Genomic DNA, 16106 nt, shown 5'->3' with positions numbered 1-16106 from the left:
TTTTTTATTTGGGGTTTCCTTTCAGAACATTGTATATCATCAGCCTTACGGTCATCATACTTTACAATTGTCTGAGAGGACGTGTCAGTCCGGTCTATAATATTCTTTCTGAGGCTCATTTTCTTATTGAAAGCAACTATACTCAATACTCTCCTGCTGACTTGCTAGGCCTAACGCATAAGAGGATTTTCTTTCAGGGTTTACTCCCTTAGCCTTTGAGGATGCCTTCCTCGTCCTACAAGGCAGTAGGTTCCATCTGTACACCCCAGAAGGATGGGTTGCCTCTTCCGCCATCTCCGCCGTACCGAAGTCCATCTTCTCCGCCGTAGATGCCGTTGAGGTCTTCACCCTTAACCCAGGGCAAGGGCCCTCCATATTTATGACCCCTGGAGAGAGGGTGTCCCAGTATTTTAAAACCCCCAGGAATTGGGCTACCTGTTGGTCCGCGGGTTGTATTGGTTATTTCAACCAGCCCTACATACTGTAGGGGCCCCCTATCCGCCACCTGGGGACGCGCTCTGTAGGGGTCAGGTTCCCCTGGTTACTTATTGGAAGTTAACCCCACCCACAAGGAGTAAGGTTATTTGCACTTTCAATATCCTGAATATATTGCAACAAACAGACAGAAATTGTTTCCCCAAAGAATAGCTAACAGCTCGCGAATAGCAATTAGCCAGTGAGTGAGAAGGTATGTGTGCATTCAAACTTTAATGAATAACTCTGTAGAGGTTCTGTTTAACACTGTCCTACATGGCAAGCTGGAAGGGTTACAAGATGATGATGATGATGATGATGGAGTGACCTTTATGTCCTCTTCAACCCAATGATATCTAATTTTACAGTGATTTGCATGCTCAGAAGTGGTTTTTTTTGTTAGTGGCTTTGCGTCGCACTGACACAGATAGGTCTTATGGTGACAATGGGATAGGAAAGGCCTGGGAGTTGGAAGGAAGCAGCAGTGGCCTTAAGGCACAGCCCCAACATTTGCCTGGTGTGAAAATGGGAAATCATGGAAAACCATTTTCAGGGCTGCTGACAGTGGGATTCGAACCCACTATCTCCCGGATGCAAGCTCACAGCAGCGTGCCTCTAACAGCATGACCATCTTGCCCGGTAGTGGTATTTTTTACATGTGTCACTGCTATGTAGGTTCTCAGGTGAACGTCGTTAGTTACAGTTGTTCATGGGTTCTGATGTAAACTGTAATTTATGATATGGAAAAGAAAATATAATTTTATCTTTAGATTTTGGTATTTAAGTAGATTTTCATGATGTTGAATATATTCTGAGCAGTCAGGGATGTGCAAAGCCAGGAGACATTTCCCCCCATTTAATCTGCTAAATAAGGAGCTTTTATGGGCCATGGAGTTGTGAGAGTAATATTGAGCTATACCTCTAGTCCCAAAAAGTGAAGATCTTGTGGTTTTCTGCCTGAATCACCCTGCATTTCTGTTGCTGGATTTTTCATTTTTTTTAAATTTGAACCTAGCCATGTGACATTGCACCTGTCACTTCCAGAATTTTTTGATTTACTCGGAGTCACTGTTATTACTATCACTAAACAATTCTTCACAATGATATGCCCGACTTGCTTTCACTTGTGTTTCTGTACAGAATTTCAGAAATGTCACTGTTTCTTAACAGTTGTGTTCTACACGATGTTACTACTACTGACCTTGGGTTGGATGTAGAAAGACCTGATGGGGATTCACATCCAGTATTGAAATAGAATTTGACTTAGTGAGATAATCAAACCTTATGAGAAAGACCAGTTCTTTCTCTTTTGAATGGTACATACCATGTCATTTTTTTTTTTTTGCAGAACACCTGGAATACATGCTGAGATCTGAGGAAGGTGATGTGGATCTCTCACACAGTGAGATTCTTGCATGTACATTGTGTCTTGAACACTATGGCATAGCTAGGAGCTATGGGTATTGACTGATGAGTAATTACTTTCTTTACAGTTTGCTTTACGTCGCACCAGCTCAGGTAGGTCTTATGGCAACGATGGGAATAGGGAAGGGCTGGAAATTGGAGGGAAGGAAGTGACTGTGGCCTTAATTAAGGTACAGCCTGAGCATTTGCCTGAGGTGAAAGTGGGAAATCACAAAAAGACCATCTTCAAAGCTGCTGACGGTGGGGTTTGATCGCACTATCTCCCAAGGTGGAAGCTTTGTGACCCAAATTGCGAAGCCACTTGCTTGGTTCCAATGAGTTAACGTGTTATGTTACCTATGTTAACCAGTAATTGTTTACCTATAGTTAGTTAATATGTGTGGTGATTCATGTACTTTGATTTGAGAGTTCTTACACTTGATGCTTATTGTCTCTTTTCAGATTTCTTACCAGCCATGGAGCAACTACATGGACCAATCAAAATCGAATCAGTTTTCTTGAACGAAAATGAAGAATGTCCTCTTCAGGTAACTAATTTGTGAATATTATATATGTATTTAGAATCTCTGGATCTTTTTCAGTCATGAAATTATCGGCAATTTTCCTCATTTTACATCAGGCTCATCAGTTGCGTTGCCGTATCTCTCCAGTGAGTTCCGGACTTTGGATAGATAGACTAGGGTTCAGCCTAAGGTTGTACATCTCAAACAATAAAATGGTGTTATCTGGGTCATCAGTCCATAGACTGGTTTTATGCAGCACTCAATGGCAACCTATCCTGTGTTAAACTTTTAATTTCTATGTAACTACTACGTCTTACATCTACTCTAATTTTTTTTCTTATTCATACGTTGGTCTATCTCTGCCATTCTTAATACCGACACTTCCCTCACACTTGGGTGTCTTAAGATGTTTTTTGGGACCAAGCTCGATAGCTGCAGTCGCTTAAGTGCGGCCAGTGTCCAGTATTCGGGAGATAGTGGGTTTGAACCCCACTGTCGGCAGCCCTGAAGGTGGTTTTCTGTGGTTTCCCATTTTTACACCTGGCAAATGCTGGGGCTGTACCTTAATTAAGGCCACGGACACTTCCTTCCCACTTCTAGCCCTTTCCTGTCCCATCGTCGCCATAAGACCCCTCTGTGTCGGTGCGACGTAAAGCAACTTTAAAAAAAATATGTTTCTTCTCATTCTATCTCTTCTGGTCAAATTTTACTTAATTGTTCTCCCTTCACCAAATCAATTCAATATCTTTTCATTCATGATTTGATCTACTTAACTCACCTTCAGCATTTTTCTGTAACACAACATTTCAAGAGCTTCTAGTTTCTTTCTTTCTTTCTTTCTGAGCTAGTTATTGTTCCATGTTTCACTTTTATACAGTGCCATGCTCCAGACAAAAGTCTTCTAAAACATCTTTCTAATTCGTATATATATGTTCTCAGTGAGCAAATTTCTTTTCTTAAGAAAGACCTTCTGTGCTTGTACTAGTCTGTATTTTATGTCCTTACTTCTGCTACCCTTTATTTTTCTACTACCCAAGTAACAATATTCATCTACTTCCTCTAGGACTTCATTTCCTAATCTAATATTTCTGCTGGGCTTAGTGGCTCAGATGGTTGAGGGACTGACCTTCTGGCTCCAACTTGGCAGGTTTGATCATGGCTCAGTCCGGTGATATTTGAAGATGCTCAGATACACCAGCCTTGTGCGAGTATCTTTACTGGCATGTGGTAGAACTGCAAGACACAGTTTTGGCAACTCTGTGTCTCTGAAAACCTACAAAAGTAGTTAGTGAGACATAGAAACAATAACATTATTATCTAATATTTCCTGCTCACCTGAAAACATTCAGAGCTTAACGTACTGAAACTTATTAATGTTGAATATTGCGAATGTTGACCATCGACCTGGAACTTGTTGGGTTATCTTTGAGTGAAGCAGAATCCCCTGCAAAAAACCAACAGCAATGGAGAGATACCCTTGCTCAGTATGCACATTCTATGCATGCACCAAAACTGCATACCTCATGTGGCCATGCTCTGGGTTTTCCTGTAAGCTAGTGGAACACCTGGCGACAATATTAACCAATGACCTTAACCTTGCTGGCTTATCTTTAAATGAAGCAGAAACCCATACAAAAGACTGACAGTGGTTGAGAGATATTGTTGGCCAAAGTGCATGACTGCAAGGGAGGAATTGAGATAGAGATTGAGACCACTGATAATATCTACTTAGTAATTTCAAATCTTAGTGTTGTAACCCTTCATTATTTCCTTTAGTTACCATATATCTGTTAATTAAAATCAGTTATTATTCTGTTTATCATAGGTGGATCAGAAAGGTACCTTCATATCAGAAAGCAGGGAGTCGGAGCATGCACTTGAAGATCCACTCACAATCATCATGAAGACTGAGCCTTTATCGGGGGAAGAGGTAGGATAAGTGGACAGTCATCTTGAAAAATAGGGAGATTAACTTGTTCCTTATTAACAGTATCATATGTTTCACATGCAGGGTGTCTAAAACAGTTTGTCTAGCTTACACCATAGGTCATCGTCTCATCGCTGTAGGGAGCAGGCACTACTTGCTCTGCTTCTGATGAGTTTCTACTGAGGGAGAATGGAGCAGCAAAATTGCATTTGTTTGTACATGATATTATTATTATTATTATTATTATTATTATTATTATTATTATTATTATTATTTGAAGTATGAAAAATGAATAGGATAGAGATTATAGAACATATAATAGGATAGATTAATTAAATATTGGACAGAAGAAAAATATAATTTTGTACAGTATTTCCTGAATTATATTTAATTTACTTACAATGAAAAATTGAGGGGGCTTGATTCATTCTATTCCTGAACCGGATGAATGACTGGAAATAGGCTGTGGATTTTCCTTTCACATTTAAAAATTGAGATTTTGGATATTGGTCATGTACAGGGTGTCTGAAAATAAGTTACAGATAATTTATGAGCATAATGAACTCAATAATATAAGAGAGGATCCGTGATCCATTTTATCCTAAACCCTTGATTTGCAGCAGAATGTTAGTGGTAAAGAAAATATTAGTGTTCAAAATTCCCAATGAAGATGCATGAGGTGTGCAGAAATGATCAGAATCTCTTCTAGTGAACAGAGTACAGACATGAGCGCGCGACTAAGGAACACACGGTATTAGCTATTTACATGTGCTGTGCAGTTGGCAAGCAATACAGTGGTGTGCATTGTGTGACTCAACACATGTAGGGGAAGGGAATGGTCAAGTGGGGCATCTGGAAAGATAAATTTAAAGCATAATTTCCTGTATAAGTTTTCATGTTTGTGTCCTGCACCGCATAAAACACACTACAAAAATGAAATTAAAATATATTAATGTTCACAGTATATATGATACATAAACAGGTAACATAATTCAGTTATCACTAAACATATCTCCTCAATAGCAATAACATAAAGAAGAAATTTGGCCTTAATAGTGGTGTACATTTCTGATTAACACCTATTAAAACACAATAATAATGTACGGATCTACCTTGGGCTTAGTTTTATTAGCCTATATCCTAGGATACTCTGTGCTAAACAGACTTTAATACTTGTCAGTACCACAGGACATGCTTGCAATGTTTACTTTTATTACATAAGTTATGTTTCAGTAATTATTTTGTAGAGCAGAGCACTTTGACATGCACGAAGTGTACTGTGCTTGTCGATATGCTTTATAAAACCAATGCACTGTGCTCGCGTGAAACCGGCAAGACGTTTACTGCTAGTATTTCAGTTTTGTATGCGAGTCGGTTCAGGATATCTTGATGATATGTATGTTGATTCCCATAGGGAACCTGAAATATTTGTTCCAAATGAGTAAATTTATAATACCAATATAAATGGTCCGTTATTGGACATGATACATTTTCCAGCTAACTCATTCTTGGTTGCCAGCATTTCTCCCCAGTGTGCTAAGTTCGGCTCATCAGTTGTTAAGTAGCACACCCACCAAAACGCATGGCTAGTGCATATCGTGGAGGCCACTGTGTAGGCTACTTGGAGCCACCGGCAGTGACAGTGCACTATGAGAGACTTTGCCTCATTACCAAAAATTGATGCCTGCCTGGCCATCAGATGATATGGATGTTGATTCCCATAGGGAACCTGAAATATTTGTCCCGAATGAGTTAATTTATAATACCAAAAATGGTCCGTTATTGGACATTATAAATTTTCCAGCTAACTCATTCCTGATTGCCAGGAAAATTTATAATGTCCAATAATGGATCATTTGTGTTTGTATAATAAATGTACTTATTCGGGACAAATATTTCAGGTTCCCTATGGGAATCAACATCCATATCACCTGATGGCCAGGTAGGCATCAATTTTTGGTAATGAGACAAAGTCTCTCATAGTGCATTGGCACTGCCGGTGGCTCCAAGTAGCCTACGCAGTGGCCTCCATGGCAGGTCGTAGGAGTGGGACTTACACACACAACAGGGTGAACCTCTCTGTCAGCGGGCATCACTGATTTTTGCCGAAGAACCTCACCATTTTTGCTCGGCCAGGTGGCTCCACATCTCTACATTTGTTACCTCTTCGACCTCTACTAACAAGCGGCCGATACCAAAGTTCGAAGTCAGCCTCCCGTCATGCTTACCTGTGTACTTGTTGGCGTTGATACTGCCCTCTCCATATGAGACATCCTCACCCAACTCCACCTAGAAGGCGTCCCAGCTCGCACTGCATTAAGGATACATAACGAAGACGAGCCATCACCACTGATCCTTCTTCAACTACTCACTGAAGACTACGTAATTCACCTCCTCATCAACACCGCATATTTCTACCGACAATTCCACCACGTGGAAACTACTCCTGAGCACCTACTATCTCAGCTATCTGATGACACACTTGCCACGCCAGCAGCAGCTGCACCACCGCCCTGGACATCACAGCAAACGTCTTCGTCCTCTTTTTGCACTAACCTCACCAACACCATTACTTCTACTGCGACCACCATGACATCTGCCCATACCCTTTCCCATGTTCCTGTCACCACTGTTGCAACGTGTCATCCTTCCTCAATCATGACCTCCCTCCCTCTCTTTCCTGCCGGGCTGAGTGGCTCAGATGGTTGAGGCGCTGGCCTTCTGACCTCAACCTGGCAGGTTCGATCCTGGCTCAGTCCGGTGTTATTTGAAGGTGCTCAAATATGTCAGCCTCGTGTCGGTAGATTTACTGGCACTAAAAGAACTCCTAGGGGACAAAATTCTGGCACCTCGGCATCTCCAAAAACCAAAAAAGTAGTTAGTGGGACGTAAAGCCAAAAGCATTATTATTATTACCTCTCTTTCCAACCCCAGTACAACTTAGCCCCCAGTTCCTACCTGGCAATGCATCGGACTCTACAGCAGCAGCACCGCCATCACTACACCATTTTCTCAAGCCAATGACGCAACAGCCGCCGCATCCACGTCGATCACGCAGCCACCACCAACTGCCCATGCTATGTATAGCTGTGTAATCCGCAGCGTTAACCCTACTCTCTCGGAGCGAACCATCCTCAATGAACACTCCAAGCAGAAAGCGCCCCAGCCCATCGTGCTTTTACTATCAAGAACGCATCAGGTCCAACGTATATGGTTCGCATCCATCTCCCAACCGCCAAAGATGTACAGCGTTTCATTATCAACGGAGCCTATATCTACCGTCACCGATATAAAGTGGAGCCCTCTCATTCCCCACCCCACCCTATTTGCCATTCCCCTACCAACACCTATCTTTGCAGCCAGCCCCTCCTCCTTTTCAACCTTGCCAACCTGTTTGTCTACCCCTTCCCCCAACTAGTTTCTTCCTTGAACCACCTCTGATGCTCGATATCATCGGACTCCTCACCACTTCCCTCTGCAACATCACTGTAACTCTGCACCTCCTAACCCTTCATTTTCACCCTGGTACTCTCATCTAACCTTCCCTCCTCGCACACATTCCCTATCATTTTTCACTTTGTTTACCCACCTTCCTTCTCCATTACATCTCTTTGACCTGCCAGCATCTCTTGGCCAGAGAGAGGGCGTAACCCTGTAGGTGGCCCGCCCCTTCCCTTCAGGGTGGGGAATGAAAACTTAAAAAAAAAAAAAAAAAAAAACTCCATGGTATGCACTAGCCATGCGTCTTGGTAGGTGTGCTATTTTACCAACTGATGAGCCCAACTTAGTGCACTGGGGTGAAATGCTGGCAACCAGGAATTAGTTAGCTGGAAAATTTATAATGTCCAATAACGGACCATTTATATTGGTAACAGGATATCTTAGCGCATAATAAAAATAATGAGAATAAAAGACACTACATTATCTGGGCTTATCTGGGCATGATGACGAGATGTCTCTCAGTGGTACGCCACCAGTACTAGGAGCGAGTGACACGTCAGTATACTATGGTAGCGTACCACCCAATGTTATCAAGCAAGAAAGCTTGGCCGGCTACATGTTGCAAAGGCTGACACAGAAGTTGCTCATGATTGAACGTACATTTCGTTGTTGATTTTCCGGTGAGCTTTCACTAGGAGGAAATAAACACCACGGATCGATTTTTGTTCCAGAACACTATGTCCTCTTACAATTTCCGTAACTTATTTTCAGACACCCTTTTATATTTCTGTAATTATTCTTATTTTTCTTTACAGAAACTACATTTCAGGATATTTTTGGTGTTGAGGTCTATAAAAGCCAGCAGATGAACAAGCAAACTAAAATACGTCATTCATTTACATCTGCTCCACGAGACTTTTGGATTCTTTCAGATTGTATCTTATTAATATTTGATACCAATTTTCACATGTTGATTAGTCACGAAGCAAATTTTGGGTTAAGGTTGGTGAACCTACTCTACTTCTGTGCCTAGATTAACTAATGAAATCAGCCTTTTATACTAATAGTGCTGAGCATGCTTAACATATTTTAATTATGTTTATGCAATGCAAAGCTGGCCCCGTGGTGTAGGGGTAGCATGCTTGCCTCTTACCCGGAAGCCCCGGGTTCGATTTCTGGTCAGGTCCTGGACCTGAGTGCTGGTTCGAAGTCCACTCAGCCTACGTGATTAGAACTGAGGAGGTATCTGACAGTGAGATAGCAGCTCCGGTCTAGAATGCCAAGAATAACGGCCGAGAGGATTCATCATGCTGACCACATGACAACTCGTAATCTGCAGGCTTTCGGGCTGAGCAGCGGTTGCTTGCTAGGCTAAGGCCCTTCAAGGGCTGTAGTGTCATGGGGTTTGGTTTGTTTTGGTTTTTTATGCAGTGCAAGGAATCTCTCGTGGAAAAAGGAACATAAAACTCAATCAAACTATTTTGTCTGTTTCATTTTATATTTAATTTCAGTATCGTTCTATAACTTCAACAGGTCTAGATTTGGTAGACATGATTTCACTCACTTCCCCTTTGTTCCTCACTCGGCTCCTCCCGCCCTTCTATAGCACTGAGCTGGCTGGCTCCAAAGGCATTTCACTCTGAATTGATAATGCCTGGCTTACATTATGTAAATTTTGGCCAATTTTGAAAATGAAATGTGAATGCATACATGCATCTTCATTATAGACTATTATACCTATTTATGTTTAGTCTGCAAGACATTGTGGACCGATCACGTAGATGTTAGGCCCTTTTAAACAACTATGAAGCAAGACTTTGTGAATGAAGTAGGCATGTTTGCAATTGTTAGTTTGCAACTAGCTCTGTGACTTGTTGCAGTTTTACATTTCTTACATTTGAAGTAACAAACACTAGCTGTCTCCTTTTGCTTGTTTTACCCTCATGATTGAGTGTGTTATTCTTTCTCCCCTTCCATTGGACTAAGTTGACCCCACCACTGATGTTGGTTTACATGAATAGCTTGATCCATTACATTAATTCCTTATTTAGTCTCTGTCCTTTCATTCTAAGTACCCTCCTGCCATTATCCCACCTTTTGCCACCATCAGTCATTCTTAATAATTGCATGTCTGTTACTTTGAATTTATGAACAGATTCTCCTGAATCCATCCTAGTTGCTTGCTGTTACAGCAAAGTTGGTCTGGAAACAAACCTATTGAAAGATACGAGGGTTGGAACTTTCATAGTGGCAACTATTTAATTACAACTGATACAGAAGAGATACTTTACATGTTACCAAGTTTTAATGTCACTCAAAGTAGTCACCAACATTGTGTACAACCTGTTGCCAGCAATGTGGAAGTCATAGGATACCTTTTGCAGTGCCTGTTGTACTGATAGTTCAAATGGAACAGTTTTGAAGTGAATGCCACAAAGTGGTTCCTTCGTGTTAGGAATCAAGTCACAAGGCCTTAAATCCGGTGAGTATGGTGGATGGTACGGCAATTCCCAGCCCCATTTATTGAACAAATCAGCCACAGCTTGTGCTGTATGCAGCCAAGCATTATCGTACAAAATGATGGGTGGGTTCTTTAGAAAGTGTTGCTGCTTCTTTCTGAAAGCTTGTCGCAGGTTGTGTTTTAAAAAAAATGAACAGTAATACTGTGCATTGACGGTCTGCTGTGGAGGAACATGATGCGTTAGGATAACACAATTACAGTCGTTCATAACAATAACCATAACTTTCACATTGCTGAAGTTCTGATAAACTTTCAATCTTCTTTGTAACCTGTAATGACACCATTTGTTCAATTGCCATTGCAATTCTAGTTCATATGATTTGACCCATGTCTTATCCACCATAGTGATACAGTGTCAGAAAGCCTCTCTGTTGCGCTCATATCGCTCCAAGTTGTAGCGTCATAGTGTAACCATTTCTGAATTTCCATTAAATCATGCGGAACCTATCGTGATGCAATTTTTCTCATGCCCAGAATGTAAAGCACAGTTGTATTCAGAAATTCGGTGTCTCGGGCCAGCTCTCAAATCATACGGTGTCAGTCAGTTGCACTTCTTCACTGGCACCAGGACGACCTGGACAATGCACGTCTGCCACATTTTAACATTCCTTGTTAGAGGCTTTTGCTTACCGTGCTGCTATTCTGTCAGTCTCATTTGATATTAATTTCTATCTCCATATTGATGAGTCTACAATTCATGAGATATAAGTATGGGATGTTACCATTGTTTGCATTAGCTTTGCTAGATGTTGATTCTATTAGAATCTTGGCAGAATATACATGCTAAGTACTTGAAATGATCCAGCTACTCCAGTTTTTTTCTTCCTTTCCTCTCATTGAATGCTCTTACAATATTTTTTCCCTAATTGACATCATTTTAATCTTGGTAATGTTAATTTTCACTGCACATCTTGTCATGATCTGTGTGCTGGGTATTCAGCCCAAAGGCTGGTTAGATACTCCACAGCTCTGCCAACAGCTGTCATAGATAGCCTACACATCTCTGAAGAGGCATGCCAAGGAAATGAGGAGCGAGGCAGTTTCCCATTGCTTTCCTCACCGAACCAGGATCCGCTGTTACACATCAGTTTGCCAAGCCCAATGAAATGCGAGCACCAACCGACCCTATAAGCAATATTTTCACACCATTCATAACAAGAACTGGCTGTATAAGGAATAGTATTACTAGCATTGCTCATACCTCTTTCATATTGTCAAAGCCGAGTATAAGATTGAGACAGGTCAATGAAAGTAATAAATTTATTCCAGCTCATACCAGAAGATATGTGGGAGGTGGGCAACAGCATGAAGTAAGGGATTGCCTGCAGGGATGATGTACAGCGGGGACTGTGTGTGCCCCATGACCGCTACGGTAGCTGTGAAGGCCCTTCAGGAACCCTGAAAAGTGGCGGCTAACAGGGCTCTGGTAAAGTCCTCAATGGCAGATGCGGCGGAAAAAGAGACTTTTGGAACGGCAAATCTGACAGGCAACCCTCTTCCCATGGGGTTTAAAGAAACAAGGGGAACCACTGCCTTGTCGTGAAGAGGGATCTCCAAAGGCTAAGGAAGACAACCCCTACAGAAAACTACTTTTGGCATGAAACGGAAAATGAGAATATGTTTTTGGAATGGCAGAACCCTGAGAGAGAGCAGTAAATTGAAGCAGGTGGCTAAAGTGATGGAGGAATACAGACTGGATATCCTTGGATTAAGTGAAGTATGGTGGCCAGACTTCGGTGAAATACAGACTCTTAATAAGTGCATATTCCTGTATTCTGGGCAAATGGGGGAGGATGCAGAACATAGAGAAGGTGTAGGATTGCTATTGAATGAAACTGCAAAGAGGAGCCTTCTTGATTGGAAACCCATCTCAGAAAGACTGATGACAGCTCGATTCAAGACCCGGGTTCACAATGTGACTGTGATCCAGTGTTATGCTCCCACAGAAATGTCAGAGATTGGAAAAAAGGAAGAATTCTACTGCCAGTTAAATTGAGACTATTAAGAAAGTGGGAAAGAGAGATATTATTGTGATGGGGGATTTAAATGCAAAGGTTGGTTCTAACAATGAGGGACTGGAACAAATTATGGGAGTGCATGAAGTTGGTGACTGTAACGAAAATGGGGAGCTTTTCATTGATTTCTGTGCTAACCATGATTTGGTAGTAGGTGGCACTTTATTCCCTCATAAATGATGCCATAAGATTACATGGGTATCGCCAGATCAGGTTACAGAAAACCAGATAGACCACATCGCCATAAGTACAAAGTTTAGATGAACAAACATGAATGGCAGAAGAGGCATCAGCAAGGGGAGATGCTAAGGAATTGTATAGTATCACAAAGAAACTGTCAAGGAGTGGATTTATCAGGAATAAACCCGTTAAAAAACAAGAGAGGTGAACTACTGACCACCCGGTAAGAACAGCTACAGAGATGGAAGGAACATTTCTCAGAGTTGCTAAATAGAGATACAGAACAGAATGGTAACCAACAAATGGAACCAGTAGATAGTGACCCAAGAATAAATTTAAATCCTCCAACCTGTTCAGAAATAGAGAAGGCCTTGAAACAGATAAGAACGAGAAAAACACCCGGTATGGATAATATCGCGCCAGAAATACTTAAAGCAGATATTGAGACCTCGGTAAAATTATTGCACCCCCTGTTGGAAAGGATCTGGAATGAAGAAAAGCTACCAGCTGAATGGAAGAAAGGCCTGACTGTTAAGATACCAAGTGTGATAATTGGAGGGGAATTACATTGTTGTCGGTACCAAGTAAGGTGCTTTCAAGGATCATTTTAGAGCAGGTGAAGGATGTTGTGCCTTAGAAGGTAACAGGCTGGTTTTTGTAAACACCGTAGCTGTGTTGATCTCATAAACACTCTGAGAATCATCTTGGAACAAAGTGCAGAATGGCAGAATACCCTCTACTTGACTTTCATTGATTTTGAGAAGGCCTTCGACTCTGTAAATAGAAGAGTTATGTGGCAAACACTTGAAGAATATGGTATACCACAAAATACCACTGAACCAATAGATGTTACCTCAGGAGTTCGACAGGGCTGTATTCTTTCTCCGACGCTTTTCCTACTTGTATTGGATAGTGTGCTCAGGAGAGTGTATCGAGGTTGGAAAAGGGGGATCTAGTGGGGCTTACAAGATAGTTTAGAAGACCTTGTTTTTGCAGATGACATCCGCCTACTGGCTCAATGGTTCAGAGATATGGAAGAGAAGATTAAGCGATTGAAGAAGGAGGCAGAGGGTGCTGGACTTAAAATAAATATTAATAAGACCAAGGAGATGAGGATCAATTCCAAAATTGATGATAAACTGTCTATAGATGATAAAGAGGTAGAACAAGTAGACTCCTTCATATATATATTGGGAGTATGGTTACTACGACTGGAGGAACAGAAGAAGACATTAAGAGTTGTATCAGGAAAGCAAATGGTGCTTTTGTTCAATTGTATCCTATATGGAGAAACAAGAACATTTCTAGAAAAACAAAGTTATGACTTTATAACACAAATGTTAAGTCCGTTCTGCTTTACAGCTGTGAACTGCAAGTCTTCGTGAATCGCTGTCTAAGACGTATCATCAACAAAAGATGGCCGGATGTTATTTCAAACGAAGATCTATGGGAAGAAACTAACCAGCAGCCAATTGAAATGCAGATAAGGGAGAGAAAATGGCGTTGGATAGGACATACTTTAAAGAAGCCTGCTGGAGCCATTGAAAAGACAGCGCTCGACTGGAACCCCCAAGGTGCTAGAAAGCGCGGACGTCCGAAGAAGACCTGGAAAAAGACAATCGAAGAGGAATGTCTAACAGTGGGAAAAACTTGGAATGAAGTGAAGAGGTTAGCCAACAATAGGAACAGATGGAAGTGTTTCACGGAAGCCCTATGCTCCAGGAGGAGCAACAGGAAATAAGTAAGTCAAGTCGTACTAGAAGCTATACCAAAAAAAGGCAAACCCCACGGCACTAACCACCCTTGAAAGGGCTTTTGCCTGCCCAGCGACTGCTGCTCAGCCTGAAGGCCTGCAGATTATGAGGGGCTGTGTGGTCAGCACGATGCATCCTCTCAGCCGTTATTTTGGGCTTTTGAGACCGGGGCGACCATCTCACCATCAGATAGCTGCTCAATTCTAATCACCTATGAATTTGAGACTTTCACATCAGTCCTCCAATAAGAATAACATAGACCAAACTGCTTACTGTATCTCTATGCAATTAACCTTTTAAGTGCTGAGTTACCAGTTGACTGTTTGGTACCTCAGTGCTGAGTTTTTAAATTCGTATGTAAATATCTTTGTAGAAGCCTCAATTTTTAAATTATCAGTGGGGTGATTAGCTTAAAATGTTTATAAAAGTTGGTTGTTTATAAATCTAAATGCAAATTGGAAATCCTACACTTATATTCAATATTATTTTTAGAGAAAACAAAATTACGCTTTTGTGCCCAGGCATGCATTATCTGTATACAAAGTAAAGAGCCCAAAATAATAATATTTCCTAAAATCTGTAGGCAACTAATACATGTAACTTCTTAGAAGTATGTAAGTTGATATTTTAAAATACTTTCCAAACTGGAATGTGGTGATAGTTAAATGTTTTCTACTGGTTTTTGTGATGCCGATATGTTCAACTACCTGCACCAACTCCACTGGCACATAAGTCTCTAAAACATCAATGATTTTCGGGTTGTCATCAAACACTACTTGGCCCTCAGAGCCTGTCACAGTTGCTTGAAACCCTGGTGAAGAAAAGTGATCCGTCCAGCATGAAAATAGTGATATAATAGTCTTTGTACTCACCGTGTTTTTCTTCTTTTGTTTAGAAGGAGGCTCTGTTTCTCTCTCTCATACAATATTTTTGGCAATCTGTCTATCATTCTCACTTTCAAAATCGCTTAACAATTCATTAAAATGATCATCTCCATCATCAATTTCTGCTGTGGTTAATAATTGAAAGTTTCTGTGAATTGAAATAACATCGCTGCAAGAGCAAATAGATTGTTGTTCTGCCTGTTTGTTTACATCACAGTTGAACTCCACAGATGTGTACAGAAAGCTCTGTAAGTTACTTCCGGAAGCTATAATCTCTGATCAGTTAGTTTTACGTAATGCCCAACAGATGGCAGAATATGTTAGAGATCAAATTTGCACTCGAAAGTGAACCGGGAAACTCAAAAAATTAAAATTCTCGCGCACCGTCTATAGACGGTCATAGCAGTGGTGGACCGGCCGCATCAGCCCGTCTATAGGCAGGCGTAGCATTCATCTGGTTAAATCATAATAGTGTTTTGACCATGAGATCATGAGGATTGTTTGGCAGCCTGTATGCAGAATTTCAGTTCAGTGCTGAAAATTCTATTAAAATTGCCAATGCAGGATAAAAGTGTAGATAAATAGAAAATCATAATTAATATGGTGAGCAGTACTGTCATTTATTTACATTCTCAATGTTTGTGCCTATATAGTACTGGCGTTTCATGTTGAATGTTTGAAATTGTAGCCTGACTTCTCATTGGCAGCCAGTTCGAGCCATGTTGGAAGATGTTTGTTGTGTTCAACAAATTCTGTTCTTTGTTTTATGATAGCCCATATGGTCTGAGATAATGTTTTCTCCCAGTATCTTCAGTCATGTAACAGAACTTTGTACAGGATTGTTTCTGAATTTTTGCAGCACCCAAGAACTATTATTCTATTTTTGTTTCCTGTGAGTACACTGTGCAACTATTCCTTGACAATACATGTTATAGTAGAACCCCTTTTTAATGAATCTCAGGGTGTTTTGATATTTCTTTCT

At 41.0% G+C, this 16106-nt stretch overlaps 1 protein-coding gene across 2 annotated transcripts in view; it reads left to right on the top strand.

Moving 5' to 3' along the window:
• Positions 1–2295: 2295 nt before the first annotated feature.
• The window catches only part of LOC136886062 (zinc finger protein 728), a 29179-nt gene continuing 15368 nt past the window's right edge, over positions 2296–16106 (top strand). Inside the window, exons 1-2 of one of the 2 annotated variants that reach the window (XM_067158790.2) lie at positions 2296–2426; positions 4228–4332. In XM_067158790.2, the coding sequence (XP_067014891.2) occupies positions 2355–2426; positions 4228–4332 (177 nt within the window). In that variant the 5' untranslated portion in view covers positions 2296–2354. Of the gene's footprint in view, positions 2427–4227; positions 4333–8643; positions 8773–16106 lie in introns of those variants that run through there. The other variant, XM_067158791.2, reaches the window with a different exon arrangement.

The sequence above is a fragment of the Anabrus simplex genome, chromosome X (genome assembly GCF_040414725.1).
Source record: "Anabrus simplex isolate iqAnaSimp1 chromosome X, ASM4041472v1, whole genome shotgun sequence".
NCBI lineage: Eukaryota > Metazoa > Arthropoda > Insecta > Orthoptera > Tettigoniidae > Anabrus > Anabrus simplex.
This window is presented reverse-complemented; position numbering and strand designations above follow the sequence as displayed.